The sequence below is a fragment of the Coenobita brevimanus genome, chromosome 40 (assembly GCF_032717465.1).
Source record: "Coenobita brevimanus isolate Jiangsu-jjx chromosome 40, ASM3271746v2, whole genome shotgun sequence".
Taxonomy (NCBI): Eukaryota; Metazoa; Arthropoda; class Malacostraca; order Decapoda; family Coenobitidae; genus Coenobita; species Coenobita brevimanus.
In genome coordinates, this window is record NC_136993.1 from 18582141 (window position 1) to 18606276 (window position 24136).

Here is a 24136-nt window from a genome sequence, read left to right on the forward strand (position 1 = left end):
TGATGGAAGTATGAGAGGCTTAAAAGCAAAACTTAACGAAAAAGTGCCTCATCTGTTTGTTACTGGATGTATTTGTCATTTGTTACATCTTTGTTCATCTGCAGCTTGTGACAAACTCCAAAAATTTATTGAAGAACTGTGTAGAGATATTCGTGGCTACATAAACCATAGTCCTAAGAGATTAATGAAATTGAAGGAGTTTCAAGAATTTGTTGGAGCTGATTCTCACAGACGTCTTTATGCCAGTCAAGCTAGATGGGTGTCCTTAGAATCTGTTGTTAACAGAATATTAGAGAAATGGTCAGCTCTCATTCTCTTCTTGCAGGCGGAGGCTTTGGAATCTCAAATTAAATCTGCAACACATATAATTAATACTCTGCCCAATCCTTTTTTCAAGCTTTACTTTTCTAAGTTACATTCTACATACTAACAATAAGGTGAACATTCAATTTCAAAGTGAAACGGTGATGATACACATTGCTTACTCCAACATCTGTACCTTTTACAGGACCATCCTTGTGAATTACCTAAAGAAAGATATCCTCAGAGCAGAGTTAAATCCCAAATCCCTTTCCAGCTGAATTTCAGAATTCATCCAATTTTCTGCCTGAAAATGAATTGTACTTTGGCAGCAAAGTAGAGAACATGATGCAAAGCAAAAATGTGACCGAGGAGTTGGGACCTGAAATGAGAGGGTTCAGAGTTAAATGCCTAAAATTCTACATAGATCTTTCAGGACAAATCAGTAAAGGTTCAGAGGACTAAGTGGTGTGTTTCCATTACTAAGTGCCTGTGACACTGCTGTAGCAAGAGTAAGTGGTGTAGAGAGTCTAGTGCCACTCCTAAACAAATTTTTGCAACAAATAAGTGGTCAGAATTTGATCTGTATAATGATGAATGGAGGTCACTTATTTTTCATTACGATATACTGAGTGCTTCAGAAAATCCCATCGAATTTTGGTGTTTAGTTAAAAAAAAAAAAAAAGAAGAGTAATGATGGAACACCTTTGCTCTCCCACTTGTCAAAACTTTATGTTAAGTTTGCTGATACTCCCACACTCTTCAGCTGCAGTAGAGAGAATTTTCTCCCAAGTAAAACTGATAAAAACACACATTGAACACAGAGTCTATAAGTGGCCTCTTACATAGCAATGGCCATGGGGGTGGTATCAGTTGCTTTGAATGGGAACCAAGTAAAGCTATGATAGACTCAGCTCAAGCCTCCGTTTCAGATAAATGAAACATATGTAGGCAATTGAAACAAGGTACATTTAAGGTTAGAATTTGTAACATTTACTTGTGCTATTGATTAAAATAATAAACATTAGTATTTTCTTTGATAGCGAGCATTAACCCGCCCCATCAAGACCGATTTTCCATCACTGACTCCCCCCAGTCCTGACCAATTTCGGAAAAAAAAATGTTTGGCTCAAACCTCCGAAATTTCATAGGTAAATCGCTCACTTGAGGTTTAAAATACTCGATACAGGTACCAGAACCCCTTACTTTACTGGGTTTTCTATCAGGCTGGCTCCAAAGAAAACGAGTTTTATGGGAGGGTAACTATTCCACACTACTCATAAACAGTATTTATTTGGTATGAATTTATATGTAGTGCGAGAGTATATTGGTTTTCACACACTAATTTATGAATATAAGCATTGTTTCACTCACAAAACACATCAACATACCTGACCTTTTTTGGCAACATTACCTGATCATCATTTCTGAATGTTTCTTCCTCTAATGCTACGTAAACTTTGTCCTCTACATTGTCATCAATTGGGGAATCACTCTGGCCCTGAATTTCGTACCGTGGCACGACATGTCTTTACTGGTCAGGTCACTGGTAACAGGTGAATTGACGAGACAATGGTGTGCGGGGGGGGGGGGAGGTCATGCAGGGTAAGGCATTGTTCCTGCCTGGCATCTTGTAGAGGAAGGTGTCCCGTGTATACGTACCAAAATTCACGTGCGAAAATTGAAAATTGTGCAAATTACGGACCTTGCAATGGATTTGCGTTTATATACGTCAACGGGACTGACTGACAAAACGTGAGGATGTATATATACGTCAGTGGGATGCAGTGGGTTAAATCACATTATTTTACTTTTCAACACACACACACAAACACACACACACATATATATATATATATATATATATATATATATATAAATATATATTGTGGCAGTATATAAATAAATGCTACTTGAAGAGCCAAGTATTATCTTTAAATTTATAGCTGTAGTTAGAAACACCCTCCAGTGCCAGCCGTATGATGTGCTGACCTGAGACAGTATCATACAGCTGTGTATCTTTAATGTTTTAAGTTCAGTTAGCTGCTCAATTGCTCTAATATTGTTTTTTTTTTTTTAAGAAAAATTGGGTACATTTTGGATACTTTTAAAATATATATGAATGCATTTTTAACCTGCCATGTGCCAGTGCCATTTTAAAACAGTCTGACATAATACTGTGGCCAGTGCTAGAGCCATTTTAAAATGATTTAAATTTCAAAAATTCATTGTGCCCGCATTTTTAAAGCTACACGTGCAAAAATTGGTGTGCTTGTAGGGCAACCCTTCCTATATCTGCCCTCAAGTGGTCAGGCCCATACATTCATGCAATCCCTCCTCATACTTGCTCAGCCTCACTCTGCTTGTGTCTGTCATACAGTGCAGTGATGTCTTGCTGTGGTCTCTGTGACAAGGAGATTCAGGAGCTCCTGAAGGTCCCTTACACTGGAGAAAGTGACGTGGATGACGAAGTGCAGGATAACGACTATGTCCAGCCTGATGAGGAGAGTACTAGCGATGAGGAAATTCCCTCACCACGAAAATCACGGTATGTGGGGTATGCTAGGGCAACATGTGGAAGGAGGCCACCTGCACGTCGTCATCTTGCACGTCATGGCATGAGGAGGAAGATGAGGAGGAAGGTAGTTCAGCTGTTCAGGGGTGGTTGGGGAAGCTTAGGATTTCCCTACGTGGGGAGGAAAGTGTGAGGAGGAAGAGGGGACCATTTGGGAAAATTCCATTGTTGAGGGAGAGTGAGTCATCTCGCCCATGCTCTCCTTCGCCCCCACATGACCCAGCTCAGCCTAGCACCTCGTGACAAAGTTTTCCCACCTTTCCAACACCCAGCACCTCACATGAAACTCTTCCCCCATTCCCCACATTTCCCCACTGCCCGAGGACGATGGAAGCGATGATGATGAGGAGGAGGACGCAGTGTGGGAGTGGGAGGACGGGAGTGACTTTGTCCCCCACATTCACCCATTCACCCACGAGAATGAGGCCGGGTGTACTGTTTCAGAGCTCAACCATAGCTCAAGTAGGCTGGACTTTTTTATATCCTACCTCCCTGTGGACTTTGTATTGAAAATTGTTGCCCTAACAAACGCCTTTGCAGCATTTGAGCTTGGGGGAATGACACAGACACCACACAGCCGATTGTTTGAACCTGACGTGACACTGAGTAAGATGTATGTATTCCTAACACTTGTGCTTTTGATGGGGATATTGAAAAAAAATCAGCTTCCTTCCTATTGGACTGTGGATCCAGTAATGGTGATCCCATTTTTTTGGCAAGGTGATGGGGAGGAATAGATTTCAACCTGAGCCACCTACATTTTTTTGACACCCTTGACTCAGCTAACGCTAACAACATGGACAGGATGAGGAGGATACGACTAGTTTTTGAACACCTACGAGAGAAATTCCGTAACTCCTTCTCTCCATACCGAGACCTCGTTATAGACGAGAGTCTCGTGCTATGGAAAAGTAATATCACTTTCCGACAGTATATCCTCAGCAAAAGACACAGGTTTGGCTTCAAAATCTTTATGATGTGTGACTGTAAGACTGGATATGTGCAGGACATAGTCTTGTACACAGATGTTCAGACAGACATCATGTCCTGTACCTAGACAATTGGTACACAAGCCCCCTTTTAGCCAGGTACCTTCACCTGCAGGAAACTGGTCTGTGCAGCACCGTAAAGAAGAACCTTTGGCACATGGTGAAGGTGGGAAGTAAGCTTCAGAAAAACGAGGTTGTTCTTTACAAGTCGAATAATATCCTCACCACAGCATGGCACCACAACCGTGAAGTCTTCCTCCTCTGGTCTGTTCATTGGCCCCTTGTACACCGCACAGACAGCATAAATTACAAGGCAGAAGGGCGGTGCCACGTCTGGAAACCAAAACCTGTCTTGGCCTACAATGTGAACATGTAACAGGTGGATCAATCGGACGCCATGATTTCCAGCGTAGACTGTGCCAGGCCCACGATGAAGTGGTATAAGAAATTATTCTTCCACCTCCTCAACATCATCGTCCTCAATGCTCACTATCTCCACGCACATACCACTGGCATCCAGAAGACCTTCAAGGAATATATTCTTGAGCTGGTGCGGGAGATAGTGGGGGAATATGGGGAAGATAGGAGTGCTGGTCACCACCACCACACCACCGCCATGCCTATCAGCCTCACTGCTAGACACTTCCCCAGGATAGTCTCTCCAAGTGCAATGCATCAAAATGCCCAGCAGAGGTGTCACATGTGTGCAAACAGCACTGTAAGGCCACGTACTCAGTGGAAGGACTCAAGGTATATGTGTGCAGAGTGTGATGTAGGACTGTGTATATTCCCATGCTTTGATGAGTACCAGACACTCGCTAACTATTTAGTAACAGTAGTGTGGTATTCACGAGCGACAAAAAGACACTCAAAAAGTGTTGTAAGTACGGAAAAAGACACTCAGAAAGTGTTATAAGTACTGTACACAGTGAAGGCATGTTGTAAATATTTTCTCGTAAATATAAGGACTGAACCTAGTGAAGTAAAGTTTTGCACATGTTCTCGTAAATGTAAGACTATGTATTCACAGTGAGATGCCCAAAATTACTCTTATAATGTCTGTGCATACTGAAGGTGCGTTGTAAATAATTTATCGTAAGTGAAAGGGCTGTACATTGTGAAGTCAAGTTGAGCATACTTTCTCGTACCTGTATGGCAACGCATTCACTGTGATACGTATAGTGTTGCAATGGTATATAAGTGATTTATTTGCGAAAAAAAGATGCTTTCTTTATGAAATACTATGAAAAAAATTGTGAGCGTGAAGTGGACAGAAAAGTGTAAACAACATTCCTATACCTTCCCTGAGTCACATTGGCAAGAATACCTGAGTTCACCTTGCATAGAAAACGAGTTTTCTCTCACCTCTGCTGGGGATTCTTCATGTGCACACACCTGCAGGCAGGCAGTGGGACTACAGAAAAGCACTTCTGACCTCTGGTGAGTTTTTCCATGGTGATATTCATTTTTTTCACATCAAAATCGATCATTTTAGCAAAAAAAAAAAAAAAATCGAAAATTGGCCAGCACAGGGGTGATGCATAGGGCTAAAAGTGTCTGGCACGTGGCGGGTTAATATTTTGGATACGTTTTTTGGATACATTTTTATTTTTCGTACTGGGATCACTGTCCAGACGTGTTCAGTATCCGGATGCTGGACCTTGCCTCTATTAAACCATTATCCGATTTTACTTCCTATTTTCTGGATGTAAAAGTGCCCAAGCCGGCCAGTCAACATGTCCAAACATTTGGTATCGTGGTCGCTGGGTTCGAGCCATGTGTGGGAAATAGTCCATAACCCATAACCAGAGCTAAAATGTCCGTCTACCCCTGTACTGAACGATCAAAGTTGTGCGCTCGTCTAATCACTCCCAATGAATCTCCAGCACCCGAGCAATATGAATGTAACCTGCAGACAGTGTCAAAACATCCATACGCATCCCCACCCAATGTTCAGCATCGTGCAGCCACCTGGCTACCACTTTCCTAACTGTCACTGAGATTGTAACACAGACCACAAGCTATGAGTACATGTTCGGTGACAGCATCTGTCTGCCTCTCCACTGAACATTGAAAGTTGCGTGGCCAATGGGCTAAGTCATGCCCAATCACCACCACCATCGTACAGAAATCACAAGCCACAAATACGAGTTTGGTGACAGTACCTGTCCGCCTCTCTACTGATGATTGAAAGTTGCACAACCACCGGGAGACACACACACACACACACACACACACACACACACACACACACACACACACACACACACACAGATTCCTTCCCATGATGTGATTACAATATCAGTACAGTAATTCCTGTACCAATGCATGCGATAGTACTGTACAGTACTGTACACAGTCCAGTACTATATGTGTGTATGTACAGTACAACACTGAACTGTACAATACACTTCCATTCGGTTTGTTTTGATATCACAGTCAGCCACCATATCCAAGCATCCCTGATTGGATATATTTAGTCTGGCAAGGTTAGGTGAAGATAACCTATGTAATTTTGCCTGGGAAACACATTGAGCATATCCTTGAGAAAATTCTATGGTTATTTTTGAACAGAGGAGGTAAGCATTGTTTCTGGCTGAGGGGTAAGGGTGGCCACCGCGCATGTAACACAGAACACATGCCACGAGTAAATGTATGGTAAAACCGCCCGTCCACCTGTACATTGAATGGCAGGAGTCCCCCAGCCTCTGGGATTAGTGAGGAAATTCCCCACCATGCGCACCTGTTCTCATCCCTGCCAAATGGTCAGAGTCGTCTGGCAGGCTGCATCAGTCATACACTGCCTGGGGCGGTGATCTACTGGTCATCCACTGTTGCTGTCACGTACTAATCCTTGCCTGGGCAAACGGGAGTGAACCTTATATACAGATGTCAGTCTGCTGTGTGTTGCTTCCTCTGTGCTTGAAAGCAACTGTTGTGTGCAATATGGCAGTGTAGTACTGCTTTCCAGCGAACAGAAGCCCATGCCTCAGTTTCCACCTTTCTTTCCCATGTGAGTGGTAGTGCTTGCAATGATACCTGTGATTGCTGTTGAATTTGTGGTGGTTCCCTGCCTTCTTCAGGTTGCAGCCCTGCTCTGCTGTATTCTTGTGCATGTGGGGTGATGGTCCCACCACCACCTGAGATGTGGACGAGGAAGGTTCTGTGCCTGAAGAAGAAGCATAAGATATTGGGCAAGGATGGCACAGGCTGGACCACAGGGCACATTCTTTGAGAATATAATCTAGTCGGTTCAACATTGTTCGATATCAAGAAGTCACGTGACAAGCTTACACAGTACAGACAGGACTTTGCTGAAAGCACGCGTCATGGTGACATGAAGGTAATGGTCCAGGCCCAGCATGCTATTCTCGACTGGTCGATAGTGATGTGGTTTCATCAGCAGCGTGGTGACAAGGTGCTAGTACGTGGCACAGAGATGAAGGCTGCTACTGAGAAGTTTGCACGACTGCACAACCTGCAGGGCTTCAAGGCATCCGAGAGATGGCTCTTTTGCTTCAAGCTTCGCCATGGAGTTACTGGCCATAAGGCATACGGCGAGGCCTTGTATGTGGCAGCAGAGGAAGTAGACCCATTTTGCCAGAAAGTGCCGTGCCTGATCATGGACGAGGGCCTCGCCCTTGGTCAGATCTATAATGCTGATGAAACTAGTCTTTTCTACAGTTCCTTGCCCATCAATACCCTGGCTGAGGAAAGGGAGAAGTCTGTGCCTTGTCAGAAGTTGTCCAAACAACGTGTCTCTGTTTTGTGCCAGGCCAATGGTATCAGGACGCACCACCTCAAACCCGTTGTTGTTGGGTATGCAAAACAACCACGTTATCTCCGTGGGTTGATAGACAGCCTGCCTGTTGTGTGGTATCATTCTGTGAAGGCCTGGTTTACTTCTAAGACCTTCAGAGATTGGTTCCACAGACATTTTGTCAAAGAGGTTATACATTATCAAACGGAGGTCCTTGGAATCACTCCCAACCAGATGAAGGTACTCCTGCTCCTGGACAATGCTCCCACGCATCCATCTGAGAAGGATTTGGTAGCTTTTGATGAGCAGAATAGGTGCATGTTTCTGCCACCTAATATGGCTGCTCTGATTCAACTAATTGTGGCTACAAAGAGACTACCCACAGAGGTTTCTGAATGAGGTGATGGTGGTGCTGGAGAATGAGGATGTGATCAAAGACACATGGGGAGCAGACCTTGCAGAATTTTCAGTGTTACGACCTGAAGTCTGCAGTGTTCAACTGGGCAAATGTGTGGAAAGAAGTCTTCGTCAAAACCCTCGAAAGCGGTTGGTCTTATCTCCTGCAAGAAATGGATGCTGAGCACGACTTCAAGAGGTTTGATGTGGATGATTTTGACAGTCACCGTGGAACAGCAGGAGAGCAGGTGGACATCGACAATATGCGGTAATGGCTGGACGACGATGACGATGATCCTGGTTACCAGACCATGTCTGATGAGGAGATCGCCACTGCTGCCTCTGCGAGCATGGAAGAGGACAGTGGGACTGATGAGGATGAGGATGAGGACCCTGACTCGCAGCCCTCCACAACTCCTTCAGTCCCTCATCTCAGTGTCCTCTATGTTACCTGGAGGGGATGCTGGAGTATACCAAGCACTCACTCTGTGACAGGGAGTTGGTGCACCTCCTCCTGGCAATGGAGCTGCAGGCACTCCAGGACACTCATCCTCTGGCAGAATCATTGGTTCTATCGTCAGACCAGGATCGACTCATTCTTCAAGCCTGCGACCCCACGAGTGCCAGCCCATTCTCACCACCACCACCACCAGTAGTTCGTTTCCTGCCTTCATCTTCGGACCTGCAACCGAGCATGTCAACAGTCGTTGAGCCTCCGTTAAAAGTAAGTTTGCGTTTGCTTTCGGAGTCTCCTGAGGTGGGTAGGCCACCATCACCACACTGCACGTCATCAGTAAACACCCAGTTCCAGCAGGTTGAGGATGATGAGGAGTTTCTAGACCTTTGTTGTGTGCTACTGTTTCCCATTAGACCACATAGGACAACTCTACACCTGTTGGAGGTGGTGGTTTACAAAGCCTAGCGGCAGTGCACTGGGTGGTAAGTACACCAATCGAATGTTTTTTGGCAGGTATCTTTAGGTTTCTTTCATAGTTTCCTTGGTCCTAAAATTTATTTAGGATTTTCCTGTGTGTGTTTTGAGGTCACAGTATGGCAGAATGACTCGAAAACAGTGCCAAATTTTAAGAAGAGAGATTTGCTAGTTATGTATTCTAGCAGCTTCTCAACGTTTCCCGATGTTTACCCTAGGCTAGTTCCAGTACGAGTCAGAGTTGCCAGTTTGCCTGCTGTTTGTGAGCATAGTTATTTTGTAAGTTATGCATTAATTGTTATGCTCTTTTTTTCAACAATGATTTATTTATGTGTCTGTTAATTTGTGTTATTTGATTCAACTTGTATGTTAAGTAATTTACAGTGTTGTGTAATGTAAGAAAACTGTGGCATGTTTTGATGTCTCCTAGTTGGTAACTGTTAACTGTTGCCCCGTCGAGTTAGTGCTACAAGTTTCTTGAATAATGCAAGCTTATATAAGGATGGGAAAGAAACTAGTTCAAGTTCAGTCAGTTTTTAGTTCAGTTTGAGTGTCGGTGCAGCGTCAGTGTTGTATGTATATTTTCGGTACTTGTGAAAATGACAAAGTGTTATCAGGCATTAAGCGTAATTGCAGTTAGTAAAGTTTGTAGCGCTCCAGTGCCTGTGAGAATAATGATGTGAAGTTGGAAAACATTCAGTGTAATTATTTGGGAAGTAAAGACAGTGAACTTGAGAAGCCACTGTTTATATACAATGCCTCAGCTGATTTTGAGTACTGAACACCTAAAGGCTGACAATAGGAAGAGCAACTCAATGGGCAATGTCCTTCCTATACTGGACTCTTGGTGTTGGAGCCTGTGGCAGTGTGGGTTGGGAACGTAACACTGGTGTCAGGAGCGGGACTATCAAGGGTTGCAGTGAGGCTAACCTTCGACATAGAGGCAGAATGTGTCCAGACCAGAGGCCAAGCTAGGCAGGAAGAGGCATTGCTGGGTACAGTTATGAAGTTATTACAAACACAACTACAGGCACAGAATGAAGGACAGAAAAAGATTCAGAGAACAATTACAGGCACAGAAGAAAGAAATGATTCAACAACTGCAAGCACAGAGTGAACAACTAGAGGCACAACATGAAGAACAAAAAAGGAGCAACAGAGGGAATTACAACTGAGGATGCAAGGACAGGTGGATGTTTTCATGGGAGAAATGGAGGAAGAACAGGAACAATTGAAGGAGGAAGTATATGCTGAGCTATGGCAGCATAAGTATGAGGTAAGCAATAATGTGACTGAGTGCAAAAGTCATGTAGACGACCAGTTGAAATCAATTAGTGAGGAAATAGTGACGGAATGCAAACAGCACGTGGACAACCAGCTGTCAGTGATGGAGAGGAACAGTTATCAGTCCCTACTAGAAGTGCTGGAGCGCAGATATGGGACCATGTATCAGACCGAGGTTTACAGATCAAGATTCTGGAGCCATATGGGCCCGAGGAGAAACCCTACAGCAGCTTGCTCGTGATCTGGAGTGTATGGCATACAAGGCGTACCCTGAAGCAGCACCTAACCTGTTGGCTAATCTACTGAGGGACCAGTTCATTGATACTCTTGATAGTGCAGAGTTGAAAGTGCGAGTGAAGCAAGCACAATCAAGCACCATGCAAGAAGCGCAATCAAAGGCTCTAGAATTTAAGTCCTACGACAGGTCCAATACATCCACCTTTCAGGCAGGCCATAGTGCAGAATTCAAGGCGAGAAAGTGGCACGTATGTGAAACGGAAATATTTGAGGGAACTTGCTGGTACCGTGAAAAGACAGGACACAGAAAAGAGGATTGCTACAAGTATTTCTGCGGGAAGCCAGGACACAAGAAGAAGGATTGTCACAAATGGAAGAAACAGCAAGAAGAGAGCAGTGCAAGGAAATCTTCAATTGTAACAAAAGCATGTTGGACATGTAGTGAGGTGAGACACTTCTATTCTAAGTGTCTGAAGAAGAAAAGGATGATAAGAGGAAGGTTGCAGAAGACCAGAAAGAAACGGAAAATTTGTGGAGACCGGTATGAAGGGGGAACCACCAGCTGGCATTTCCCAAATAGCCCTGCCACCAAGAAAATGCATGGGAACAGCAATCGACATTATGCAAATAGACGGTACGATACATAGAAAGAAGTGTTCCCTGGTGATTGATTCGGTCTCAGAGCAGACTTTTCTGAGGCCTGATGTGTTACATCATCGGTATCTGCGTGAGTCATCAGAACAACTGTGTGACATATCTGGACACTGTGCACAACTCAGGGGACCCCTGGATGTCCGGACTGAAGTGGCAGGCAAAAGGTTATTCTTCCAGTCTATATGGCCGACATGGAGGATCCTTGCCTTATGGGTCAGGACTGTCTGATATCCACTGGATGTGAGCTGGCCTTCTGCTCCCTGAAGCCGAAGGTTCGAGGAAGGTCGGTTCCCATTACGGCAGTGAAATCTATCAGTTCTGGTGGCGAGGTGAGGGCGCTCTGCATTACAGTGATACCCCTATAATCAGAACTACTGCTCCAGTGCAAGGTGAGTGCTCTATTGACAGCTGTCTAGGGGTAGTGGAACCTAATGTACAGTACAAGACAAAGGCTGGAGTGATGGTAGGGAGAACTCTGGTGGAAACAGGTGCAGATGAAGTGCCGGTTGTGGTGGAAGATCAACGAGGGAGAAAATCTGGGACTGTGCCAGGCAGTGGACCCTGAGTGGCATCAGAGGAAGGCCTGTAAAAGGAGTGGAGTCAAAGAAGATGGTTATCTACCAAAGCACTTACAAGACTTTTTCTCAAGGAGTTGCCAATGCCTGGATGGTTCACAAGTGCTGAAGTTGAGGCAGCTGCTGATGGAATTTGATGATGTCCCTTCCATGGGGGACCTAGACTTGGGGCGCACTGATCTGGTGGAGCATAGTATAGACACTGGGGATCACCGCCCAATTAAACAGCCAACATGGAGGATGGTGCCAGACCAATGGAAAAAATGGAGGTGATGGAGAATTTCCAAAGCCAAGGAGTAGTAGAAAAGTCCAGCAGTCCTTGGGCAACAGCAGTGGTTCTGGTAAGGAAAAAGGATGGGTCAGTAAAGTGCAGCATAGATCACTGAGCCCTGAATAAGTGACGGTGAAGGATGCATATCCCTTGCCAAGAATTGATGACACCCTGGATGCTCTGTCAGGTGCTAAGTGGTTCTCCACCCTAGACATGAAGGCAGGATACCACCAGGTCAAGGTTGCAGAGAAGGACAAAGAGAAGACAGCCTTTTCATATGGGCGGGGCTTATGGCAGTTTATAGAGATGCCATTTGGTCTATGCAATGCCCCAGCTACTTTTGAGCGCCTTATGGACCACGTACTTGAAGGGCTGCACTCGCAGACGGTTCTCATCTATCTGGACGATGTAACTGTGTTTAGATGGACTTTCGACCAGGAACTGGAGAAGCTGTCAGAAGTGTTGAACAGGATCCATGCAGCGCACCTCAAGCTGAACCCCAAGAAATCCTACTTGTTTCAGAAGGAAGTAGAGTACTGAGACACATTGTAGGCAAGAGCAGCGTCCCTACTGACCCAGAGAAGGTGGTAGCTGTGGAAAACTGGCCAGTTCCATCTTGTGTCAGAGAGCTATGGAGTTTCCTGGGCTTGTGCATCTACTATCGGCATTTTGTCAAAGACTTTGCAATGATAGCTTCACCTCTTCACAAGCTGTTGGGGAGAAGGCAGAAGTTTGCAAGGACAGCAGAGACTCAGAAAGCCTTAAACGAACTAAAGCATGCATTGGCAAGCTCTCTAGTATTGCTGTACCCTGTCCAGAATCAGCCATTTATCTTGGACTATGATGCTAGTGACCATGGTACTGGTGAAGTCCTGTCAATGACGAAGGATGGCAATGAGTATGTGGTGGCATATTACAGCAAGAAGCTCAGCCCACCAGAGTGGAACTACTGTGTGACCCGTAAGGAGCTCTTGGCAGTGATGAAGAGCCTTGAATTCGTCCATCCCTACTTGCATGGATCCTACTTCATCATCAGGACAGACCACGCTGCGCTTAAGTGGCTAAAAACGCTAAAGAATCTGGAAGGACAACTGGCATGCTGGCTTGGGAAGCTAGATCAGCACAGTTATGAGGTGCAGCACCATCCTGGGTGGGTACATGGCAATGCTGACAGCCTGAGTCATCGACCTTGTGATCCGGAGTGTCGGGAGTGTAGTAAAAAGGAAGATCAAAATAAAAAGAACAATGCAACCATACTGCAGTGACCAGGCCAGTGTCAGATGAAAACCTGAAGAGGATGCAGATGGAGGATGTAGATTTACAGCCAGTGCTAGAGTGGCTGCAGTGGAGTATAATGCGACCATCTTGGGAAGAAGTTTCCAGGTTAAGCCCTGCTACCAAGAATTACTGGAGTGAGTGGGATCTTCTTCGTTTGAACAATGGGACTACTGGAGCGTCAGTGGGAGACACCCGATGGCCTCAGCAAGTATAGGCAACTGGTGGTTCTGAAATAAATGAGGTCTAACATCTTGGATGAGTCTCATAACCAGATCACTAGTGGGCACCTGTGAGTGAAGAAAACTCTGAGCCAGCTGAGACAGAGGTTCTACTGGATTGGCATGCTTCAGGATGTTGATGAGTGGTGTTGGGTCTTTGATGTGTATTGGGCTAAGCAGGGACCCAAGAAATGTGGTTGTGCCCCTGTTCAGCTGTACCAAGTGGCTGCACTGATGGAAAGAGTCGTTGTGGACATTGCTGGACTTTTGCCAGTCACTGAAAGAGGAAACCGGTATATATGTGTCGCCATGGACTACTTCATAAAGTGGCCAGAAGCCTATGCCATCCCGAATCAAGATGCTGTGACCATTGTTCAGGTGGTGGTTGGCCAGTTTTTCTGTCTTCATGGAATGCCACAAGAGCTACATTCAGGCTAGGGTAGGAACTTCGAGTCTGCTGCGTTGCATGAATGCCCCACTAAGGCCAAAGTCAGATGGGATGGTGGAGAAATTCAATTGGACCCTAATACAGAACTAGCCAATTACTGCCTTGATGAATTAACAAAATGGGACCAAAAATTACCTGCATTCCTGATGGCATATTGGTCTGCATCTCATCAACCTACCAGCTACAGACCTGCAAAACTGATGTTGGGCCACGAGTTATGCTTACCTGTTGACTTGTTAATGGGAAGACCACCTGGTGAAGAGCTATGCAAAGGACCTTCAGAAAAGGCTGGCTGAAGTACATTATCAAGTGCAAGGAGCCCTCAGGTTTTCAGGAGAGGTGATGAAGTGCAAGTATGATGCCATGGCAAGTGAGGTGAGCTTCAAGGATGGTGACCAAGTTTGGTTACACAATCCTCAGCAAAAGAAGGGACAGTCACCAATGCTGCAGAGCCCATGGGACGGGTCTTACACTGTGTTGGACCGCCAATCAGACATAACATATTGGATTCAGGGAGGCAGGAAATCTTGCCCAAAGATCGTACACATGAACCGTCTGTGGCAGTAACATGGGCCAGGACAGTACACCTGGGACGTCTGCAAGGAATCATGCTCTCCCGCAGCTGAGGATGTTGAGGAGCATCAAGGAGCTGAAGTGCAAGAGAATGGTGACAGTTCCCCAAAAGAAGAAGCGAATCAAGAAAAGGACCAACACCTTCCTGTGTGGAGGAGCAAGGACATCGTCAAATGCGGCATAATAGAAGACCTGATAAGTTGAAGGATTATTTTGTGTATAGTTAGATGTATCATTAGGATTAATTGTTTGAATATATTGTGTAGTTTTGTTGGGACGACAGAGAACTAGGGAGGGGGTAGTGTTAATCTGCCGCATCCCATTGACGTATATATACGTCCACACGATTTGTCAATGTCAATCCCATTGATGTATATAAACGCGAATCAATTGTCCCTGATTTGCACAATTTTCAAATTTTGCGCGTGATTTTTGGTACGTATACACGGGACACCTTCCTCTACAAGATGCCAGGCAGGGACAATGTCTTACCCTGCATGACCTCCCCCCCCTCGCATGCCATTGTCTTGGCAATTCACCTGTTACCAGAGTAAAGACATGTTGTGCCATGGTATGAAATTCAGGGCCAGAGTGATTCCCCTATCGATGACAATGTGGAGAACAAAGTTTATGCAGCATTAGAGGAAGAAACAGTCAGAAATGATGATCAGATAATGTCGCCAAAAAAGGTCAGGAATGTTGATGTGTTTGGTGAGTGAAACAATGCTTATATTGCCTATATTACTGTGTGAAAACCAATAAACTCTCATACTGCTTACAAATTCATATCAAATAAATAAATACCATTTATGAGTGGTGTGGAATAGTTACCCTCCCATAGAACTCGTTTTCTTTGGAGCCAGCCTGATAGAAAACCCAGTAAGGTAAGGAGTACTGCTACCTGTATCGAGTATTTTAAACCTCAGATGAGCGATTTCTCTATGAATTTTCAACGTTTCTCACCAAAAGCGGAGGTTTGAGCCAAAAAAAAAAAAAAAAAATCCAAAATTGCTGTGGTGGAAAATCAGTTGGGACGGGTTGGGTTAGGAAGAGAGATTTGCCAGTTAGGTATTCCAGCAGCTTCTCAACATTTTCCGATGGTTACCATAGGCTAGTTCTGGTATGAGCCAGAGTTGCCAGTTTGCCTGCTGTTTGTGAGCATAGTTATTTCATAAGTTATGCATTAATTTTTATTCTCTTTTTCTCAGTAGTATTTTATTTACATGTCTGTTAAATTGTGTTATTTGATATAAGTTGTACGCCAAATAACTTACAGTGCTGTGTAATGTAAGAAAACTCTCGCATGTTTTTATGTCTCCTAGTTGGTAACTGTTAAATGTTGCCCCATCGAGTTTGTGCTAGAAGTTTCTCGAATAATGCAAGCTAATATAAGGACGGGAAAGAGACTTGTTCAAGTTCAGTGGGTTTTCAGTTCAGTTTAACCCTTTGAGATTCCAATGACGATGTTCAGCATCATTTCAAATCCAACTTCAGAGATTCCGATAACGATTTTAATCGTCATTTTAAGATAGTTTTGTAAAATATTCACCATAAATTGCATTTACGTGTCATGACAAACTCGGGCATCACGTAGTGGTATGGTTGCTTTGTGCGTGGTGGGCAGTGCGCATGTGGTATGACTCATGGCTTTGTCTCAGGGGAGAGAACAAAGGAAGTTGTGCTGTAGCTATCGTGACACTTGGAGGTCACATAATTGCCTCGCACTTTTCCAAGCTCTATCTCCATTATTCCTGGATATTTTTTCCCCCTTTTTCTGTGTTTGTGTACAAGGTCTTAGTGAACGTATTCACGATGCCCAAGTGTGTAAGAGCTCTGTTTTCTAAGGGCAAGGCCCCCCAGAAACAAGGAGGTGAATGATCTAAGCAAGTAGATACCTGTGGGATGGCACCTAACCGCTTCTATATATCCCAGCTTAGTGAATTACAAAAGCGTTCATTGACCCCTAGCAAGTATCAGAAGGTGCTAGACTCTTTTTCAAGTGATGGAGAAGAAAGTGATGATTGTGGTGATGAATATGTGATGCGGGAGAGTGATGAAAGAAGTGACAGTGAGGACGATGTTGCAATCCCTTGTGTGTCACAAGGCAAGCATGGTGCCAGCAGAGGCATAGCGACACCTCCCTGAGGTAGAGGAGTACGAGCGACCTCTTTCCTTCCCTCAACCTCTGCCTCTACCTCTGACCCAACCACTGCTACAACCTGACTCTCATGAGGAAGAGGAAGAGGGATGGACCATGGACCCAGAGCTCCCCTACCAACTTGACTTTCCCACTTCGCCATGCATGACAGTTCCAGTGTCGCAGACTCCCCTAGGGTATTCAGCTTTTCATAACACATGAACCCCTGCGGTATTTGATGGAGGAGACGAATGAGTATGCTAAGTATTGCAGGGATGTCCTTCATCAAGGATCAACGTACAAGTAGCTGGGGTGCAACGTTATTGATATTGCACATTACCTGCGTATAAGAATTTTGATGGGAGTGCTGAAATTGCCCCAGGAACTCATGTATTGGTCAAAGAATAGCATTTACTATATAGCACGGTGTGCACAGACGATGACCTTCATCCGATTCAAACAAATATCCAAGTATTTCCATGCCTACAATAGACTTGCAATACCAGAAAACAACACAGACAGACTGATTCTAGTGTGCCCAATAATGGAGTACTTGCAGAAGCTGTGTCAAAACCTGTATGTGGCTGAACAGAATCTCTCTTTGGATGAAGGAATGCTTCCATGCAAGGGGAGACTGTCAATAAAAGTCTACAACCCAAAAAAGCCTGATAAATATGGAATCAAGGTATATATTTTGTGTGAAGCTGACACTGGGTATTTACTTGATTTTATTGTTTATCAGGGGGAAGGTGCTACCAAACGTGATGTTGTGTTTTCTCTGTTGGAACGCCATTTGGGAAAGGGTACCATGTCTTTATGGACAACTATTACAACTCTGTTCAATTGACAGAAGAGTTGTATGAACACGGCGTTCACACTAGTGGCACTCTTCGACTGGCAAGGGGGGCACCAAAGGCACTGAGGCAACTGGGGAAGAAGAATCCGCCACGAAATACACTTCACTACCGTCAGAAGGGCAACACTTTCGTCATCTGCTGGATGGACACTAGGTTGGTGACCCTTATTTCCAACCTGCAAGGCGTGGAAACGGAGGAGTATGTCCACAGGGAGAGAGTCAAGAGACATGGAAAGATAGAGTTACAGGTCACTGCAGTGCAACGCCCTCATGCCATCAAAGAGTATTTCAAGTTAATGCGTGGGGTGGACCACTTTGTTCAAATGATCAAATATTACAGCTTCACAAGGAAGACTGTCAAATGATCAAAGAAAATGTTGATGTACCTACTGCAGTTGCATTGCAGAATGCATTTGTGCTCTACCGCAAGTACTCTGCAGACCTCAAACTATTATCACTGTTACAGATTCATGAGGTGGCATATAATGCTCTACTCAACTACAATCCTGAAGAATGGCCATCTGGAGACTATGAAATCCCACATGCTAGGCCTCTTGGCATTCCTTTAGCTGGCACTTCTGCAGACAGTCTTGTTCCTAGCACTTCAGGTGCCACACCTGCCAGCAGACCCTCTTCAAGTGGGACACCAGGCATGCCTGTTGCCACACCTGTTGCTGAGCTGTCTGCTAGTGGCACACCTATAGCACCTGCAGCTGGCACCCCCAAGGAAGAGGTGGAGAATCCCACGCCACCTGCAGCAAAGCCCAGGTTCTACGATCCCCCACAGTGTCTTACCCCGGGTCCTGTCCATGTCCGGGAGAAGTTCCAGGATTTTGGGGGGCAAAAGAAACGGTGCTGTGTCTGCTATATGAAGAAGACACGGAAGGACACTAGCTACTACTATGCATCCTGCAAAGTGCCTCTTTGCATCACTCGCAACTGCTTTAGGATTTACCACATGAAGCAGAAATATTGGAGCACCTCTCCTTGGAAGTCTTCCTGAGGGCGCAGAGGGCGTAGGTAGAGCTGCCCTCATTGCCTCCTCCTCCTCACACAATAGGGATTGAGGGGGCAAACATCAAGAATGAGGACCAGGGTGAGTAATCATCAACATACTGAATATGTGCTATTTTGACGTTTTATTTTCTTTGCTATCCTTCTTTGAATAGTCTACTAAATACTACAACTATTCAGCCTTTAAAATAACACCACATCAAACATTCTACAGTGAAAAATGTATCTACTCAGAACAATGACAGAAAAGAAAAATATGTGGCCGAAAATCATAATATAAATGTGCATCATTTTCCTTTCGCTTTACTGTGCAATAAAATAAATAAATAACCATAATCTATATACCACTGAAATGGCAATTTATTGTAGTTTCGAATGGTTTAAACCAAGTTTAAATATCTTTATTATATTTTTATTGCTGAATATTTTTCTATGGCAAGATATAAAGTTTTTGGTTTTCACCTAACTTCATATCGTCATTTTGACTTTTTATTTTCTCTGTTTTCCTTTTTTGAACATACTGTGATAAACTACAACTATTCCTCTTTAAAATAACACCACAACCAGCTTTTAGCTGTAAAAGTTGTTTTTACACTGACAGATCAAAGAAAAAGACTGCAAAGTGAATATGAGGCTGAGAATCATAAAAAAAATTGCACTTTTTTCCTTTGGTTTTACTGCCCAAGAAAATTCATAAATAACTATAATCTATTAAGCACCCTAAGGGAAATTTATTGTAGTTTTGGATGGTTTAAATCAGATTCATATATCTTTAATACTTTTTTTTTTTTGCCGAATATTTTTCTACGAAGAGGTATAAAATTTCTGGTTTTCGCCTAACTTTAAGTCGTCATTTTGACATCTTATTTCCTTTGTTTTCCTTTTTTGAACATATTGCGATAAAGTACAACTATTTAGCTTTAAAATGACCTCAAAACCAACATTCTGCCATGAAAAGTATATTTACACAGAGGGATCAAAGAAAAATATATCGGTGCGAAGTTGAGGGTCAGCATGAGAGCGGCTGACTCTACCTCAGACATAATCTGTCTGGGCCGAAAAAATGAAAGGATTAAGTGTCGGTGCAGTGTCAGTGTTGTTTGTATATTTTCGGTACTTGTGAAAACAGCGCAGTGTTATCAGGCGTTAACTGTACCTGCAGTTAGTAAAGTTTGTATATCCCAGTGCTTATGAGTATAGTGAAGTGAAGTTGGGAAGCATTCAGTGTAATTGGGGAAGGCGGTGGCTCAATTGGTAGAGAGGTGGCTTGCTGTCCAACTGGACCCAGGTTCAAATCTCCGCTGGGGTAGGGACCAGTTTAAGGATTTGAATTTCATTACGGCAGACTTTACCGATCTACCAGAGGACCCACCGACATATAAAAATACCCCTGCTAATACCAATACACCAGTCCTGTATGAGACAGCCCTAGCATGTATTCAGTATGGACGGTGGGTGTTAGCGCCGAATTGGTGACATGTAGAGGTGTACGATATGTAGGAGGACTACTGGGCCTTGGGAGCAGGCTGAGAAGCCTATGCCCAGAGTCGAGCACATTAAAAAAAAAAAAATTATCTGGGAAGTAAAGACAGTGAACTTGAGAAGCCAGTGTTTATTTACAATGCCTCAGCTGATCTTGTGTACTGTACACCTAAAGGCTGACCATAGGAAGAACAACTCACCGGGCAACGTCCTTCCTATACTGGACAACTGCTATTGGAGCCCGTGGCAGTGTGGGGTGGGGACGTAACAATATGGCAGTGATTAGGAAGGGTGTTTATTGGTTTCCAGTGTGTGTTTTTTTTTTTTTTTTTTTTTTTGCATGGTTTTCTTGGTCTGAAAAATTATTTTGGGTTACCCTATATAGATTCTGATGTCAAAATTTGCCAGAGTAACCTGAAAGCACTACCAAAATAAGGAGGGGTACTGTACCTACAGTAGTGTACAGGTAGGATGTTTTTTGGTTTCCAGTGGTTTTCCTACATGATTTTCTTGGTGTTTGCCATTATTTTTGACATGCCTATGTGTGTTTTGATGTCTAAATATGCCTGAATAAACGGAAAACACAGCCAAATTAAGCATGGGTGCTGTACAAGCAGATTAGTATAAGTAGGAGGTGCGTATAGGTAGGGTCTGGGAATGGTATGTGAATATTGTTCATTATCCAGATGTTGCCATTACTCGGACATGCCTTTGGCTCTATTATATCCAGAAAAATGAGGGATTACTGTATGTATACATGGTAGGGGAATAGTGTTCATTATCCGAATTTTGCCACAACCCGAATATAATTTCACTCTATTTTATCCAGAAAAATTAGGGATTACTATATACATATATATATATATATATATATATATATATATATATATATATATATATATATATATATATATATATATATATATATATGAAACAGATTCACTAAACCATGAAGAAACGCATGCATACTGACCAAAGAAGAAATTAAAATTGGGATAGTAATTAGTTACTTATATTACACCTTCTGATTATGCAACAGGAATAAATGAGAGTACTTATGGTATCTATTTCCATTTCTCCTGTTGTCAGTTTACATCTCTCTCTCTCTCTCTCTCTCTCTCTCTCTCTCTATTCATTCATTCATTGCCAGATGCCATGTATCCCAAACGGGGTGGACAAGGGCTTAGAGTTAATTGTTTTACAGGGAGGGGCACTAATCATCCACCAACCCCACTTGACACGTAGGGAGAACGTTATGCCAACAGCATCTGGTGTTCCCAGGCGGTCACCCATTCAAGTACTAACCAGACCCAACGTTGCTTAACTTCACTGATCGGACGGGAAGTGGTGTACTCAACGTGGTATATATATATATATATATATATATATATATATATATATATATATATATATATATATATATATATAGTAATCACTCCAATATCCGACGTAATAGAGCCATAGGTAGGTCCGGATATTGGTTCTGTCTGGATATTGGGCCCTAGATTATGGACTTGTACTTATGGACTCTAACTCAGAGAAACACCTATACAACTCCCTCTGGACATGCATAGCACCTATTTAAGACCCAAATCACACCAATAAGGCACATAAATGACTGAAATAAATGCAAAAGAAACATAAAATGAGGGTTTAGAAGTAGGTTCATACAATAATAAACATTCTGGCGACTGGCTCCTGGACTGGTACTTATGGACCCTAACCTAGCCTAACTCAGAAAAACACCTTCCTACTGCACATGCCTAGCTCCTAACACCCTATTTACACCAATAAAAGACATTAAAGAGTGAAATGAGGTAAGTATAGTATGGAAAAAAGTACAGTATGAAACATTCTTATGTCCGGATAGTGGGGATGTTCGGATATTGGGCGTCCGGATATTAGAGTGATTACTTATAAATATATATTTATATGTACAGGTATATATTATATATATATATATATATATATATGTAATATATATATATATATATATATATATATATATATATATATATATATATATATGAACCTGCTTCATATATATATACATGAACCTGCTTCATATATATATATATATATATATATATATATATATATATATGTGTGTAATAAAAATAAATAATAATTTGGTTTTACGCCTGGTATCCCAAAAGGGCTAAGGCGTTGCCCCTGGGTGGAGGACTTTGGACTGGAGTGTGTAGCATTTTATGACCGGATGCCCTTCCTGATGTTTACCAATGACCCTTGGGTGGATTCGGTCCCCCGACCCTTTGGTCAGAGCAGAGCGCTCTAACCCACTGAGCCACTGTGGTCAAGTGGTTAAGTGTGCATTTTGATACACTAAAGAATGAGGGTTTGTGCCCCGCCAGGGTAATAAACTTTGGGAGCGTTCTTCTGGCCACGTACTGCTTGGCGGACATAAGGGGTGCTGTGGTTGAACCAGTGTTGCATTATATAAAGTATGATTGCACCCAGTCACTTTGCGTGGGCCGATTACACTTGGTTCATAGACTACACACACATCCAAAGCCACTCCAACACGACAATTACACTTACAAGCACTTCTCACCCTACTTACAATCTCTACCAGACAGCCTAAGCCACTTGTTAGAGATACATTGGCTGTATCGTCCCCACTTCGGTCGGGATAGGACGGTCCTGCAGTAGACACTCAAACGGCTGATGAGATGAGATGATCACTCTCTCTCTCTCTCTCTCTCTCTGGTTCTCTGTATAAAGTATATATATATATATATATATATATATATATATATATATATATATATATAAATATATATATATATATATTGTTACATAGCCTATGATTTCATCATCCTTTGTGTAATTTTAATGCACAGTATGCTGCATGTTTGATCACGAGCGTGTTCTGCCTCACTCCCCCCTTCTACCGTTATAGTAGAGTAAGTCGTCCTTTCTGTTGTTCAGAGCAGGATTGTCAGCTCTTTGTCCCCTATGGCTTCATTTGCGCGTCCTTCTTACAAGTTGTATCAAGCTCTGCTGGCCCCTATATAATGAGCTCAGTCTCTGCATTATTGCCACTTAGATCTACTCCTCATTTTGTTCACATCTCTGTCCTCCCCTGTACAGTTATTATTATTGTGAGTGCTCAGGAAGTCTCCAACCATCTAGCATCTGTGTGTAATTTGAGTATAACTGTTGTTGCACTTTTTCTTGTACTGTGTAGCATAAGGTTAATTCTTAGGCCTAGTAAGGTTTTTGTAATTTATGTAAAGGTTCTTATTGTCAGCCATCATTAATAATATTTTCTATCTGTAATAATATATCTTGCATTCACTGAGTATTATCTGGTATTTCATTTTATCAGGGCTGACTTAGATAAATTTACTCATGCTAATTTCGTGTTAATAGAGGCTATTGCAGTTAACTATATATTTAACCTGTTTTTGCCATTACATTATCCTTATGAGTCCTGAATGTTTTGTTGTTAGTTTGAGCATTAAACTTTAACTTGTAATTTTACCTAACTCTTTTGTTTTGAACCTGGACCTTTACGGGACAGTAGTGATTATTAGTATTCTCACTTAACCCGCCCTGTCCCGGCCACTTTTCGACCACTGGTACCCCCCAATCCCGGGCATTTTTCGACCCTTTTTTTTTTTCCCTTAAACTTTCGCTTTTGGTCAGAAACAATGGCCGGTGGCAAAGAAAGTGGTCCCCGGGGTCCCTAATTAGCTTAACCAGGTATGCCTTGGTCCCACCTGGCCCCATGTTCTCCCTAGGCGGTGTGAGCCTCAGACGTTTTCCATGGTATTATAAGTTTGGGAAACCAATGAAAGTAAGTAGAAATGAATTTATTACAAAAATAAAAACATGTGATAAAAGAGTATATTGGATTTTATACAAAAATAGAGCAGAAATAAGCATTGTACCATCGTGTGGAACGAGCAAAATCGGCCAACTTGGTCACGATGAATCGCTAACATTCTAAAATCATGATACATATAATTTTTTTTACTTACATAATACTTCTACAATAACATTATACCATTTTACATTTTATTGAACTGTTTTTATGTATTCACAGGCCTTTTGATAACATTTAGCATAATGTTAGCGCTTATTTACGTAGTGAGTGAACTCGCTGTGACTGTTGTTTCAAATCGTATTGTGCTT

General features: G+C 43.0%; 1 protein-coding gene and 1 pseudogene across 1 annotated transcript in view; one reads left to right on the top strand and one right to left on the bottom strand.

Moving 5' to 3' along the window:
* LOC145396976 (glutamate receptor ionotropic, NMDA 1-like) overlaps positions 1–6715 on the top strand; it is a 179406-nt gene extending 172691 nt beyond the window's left edge. The window contains exons 10-11 of the mRNA XM_080270206.1: positions 2715–2848; positions 6559–6715. Coding sequence (XP_080126332.1) covers positions 2715–2848; positions 6559–6715 — 291 coding nt within the window. The remainder of the gene's footprint in view (positions 1–2714; positions 2849–6558) is intronic.
* A 14519-nt stretch (positions 6716–21234) lies between these two features.
* On the bottom strand, positions 21235–21353 carry LOC145397303 (5S ribosomal RNA; annotated as a pseudogene).
* Between the last annotated feature and the right edge of the window lie 2783 nt (positions 21354–24136).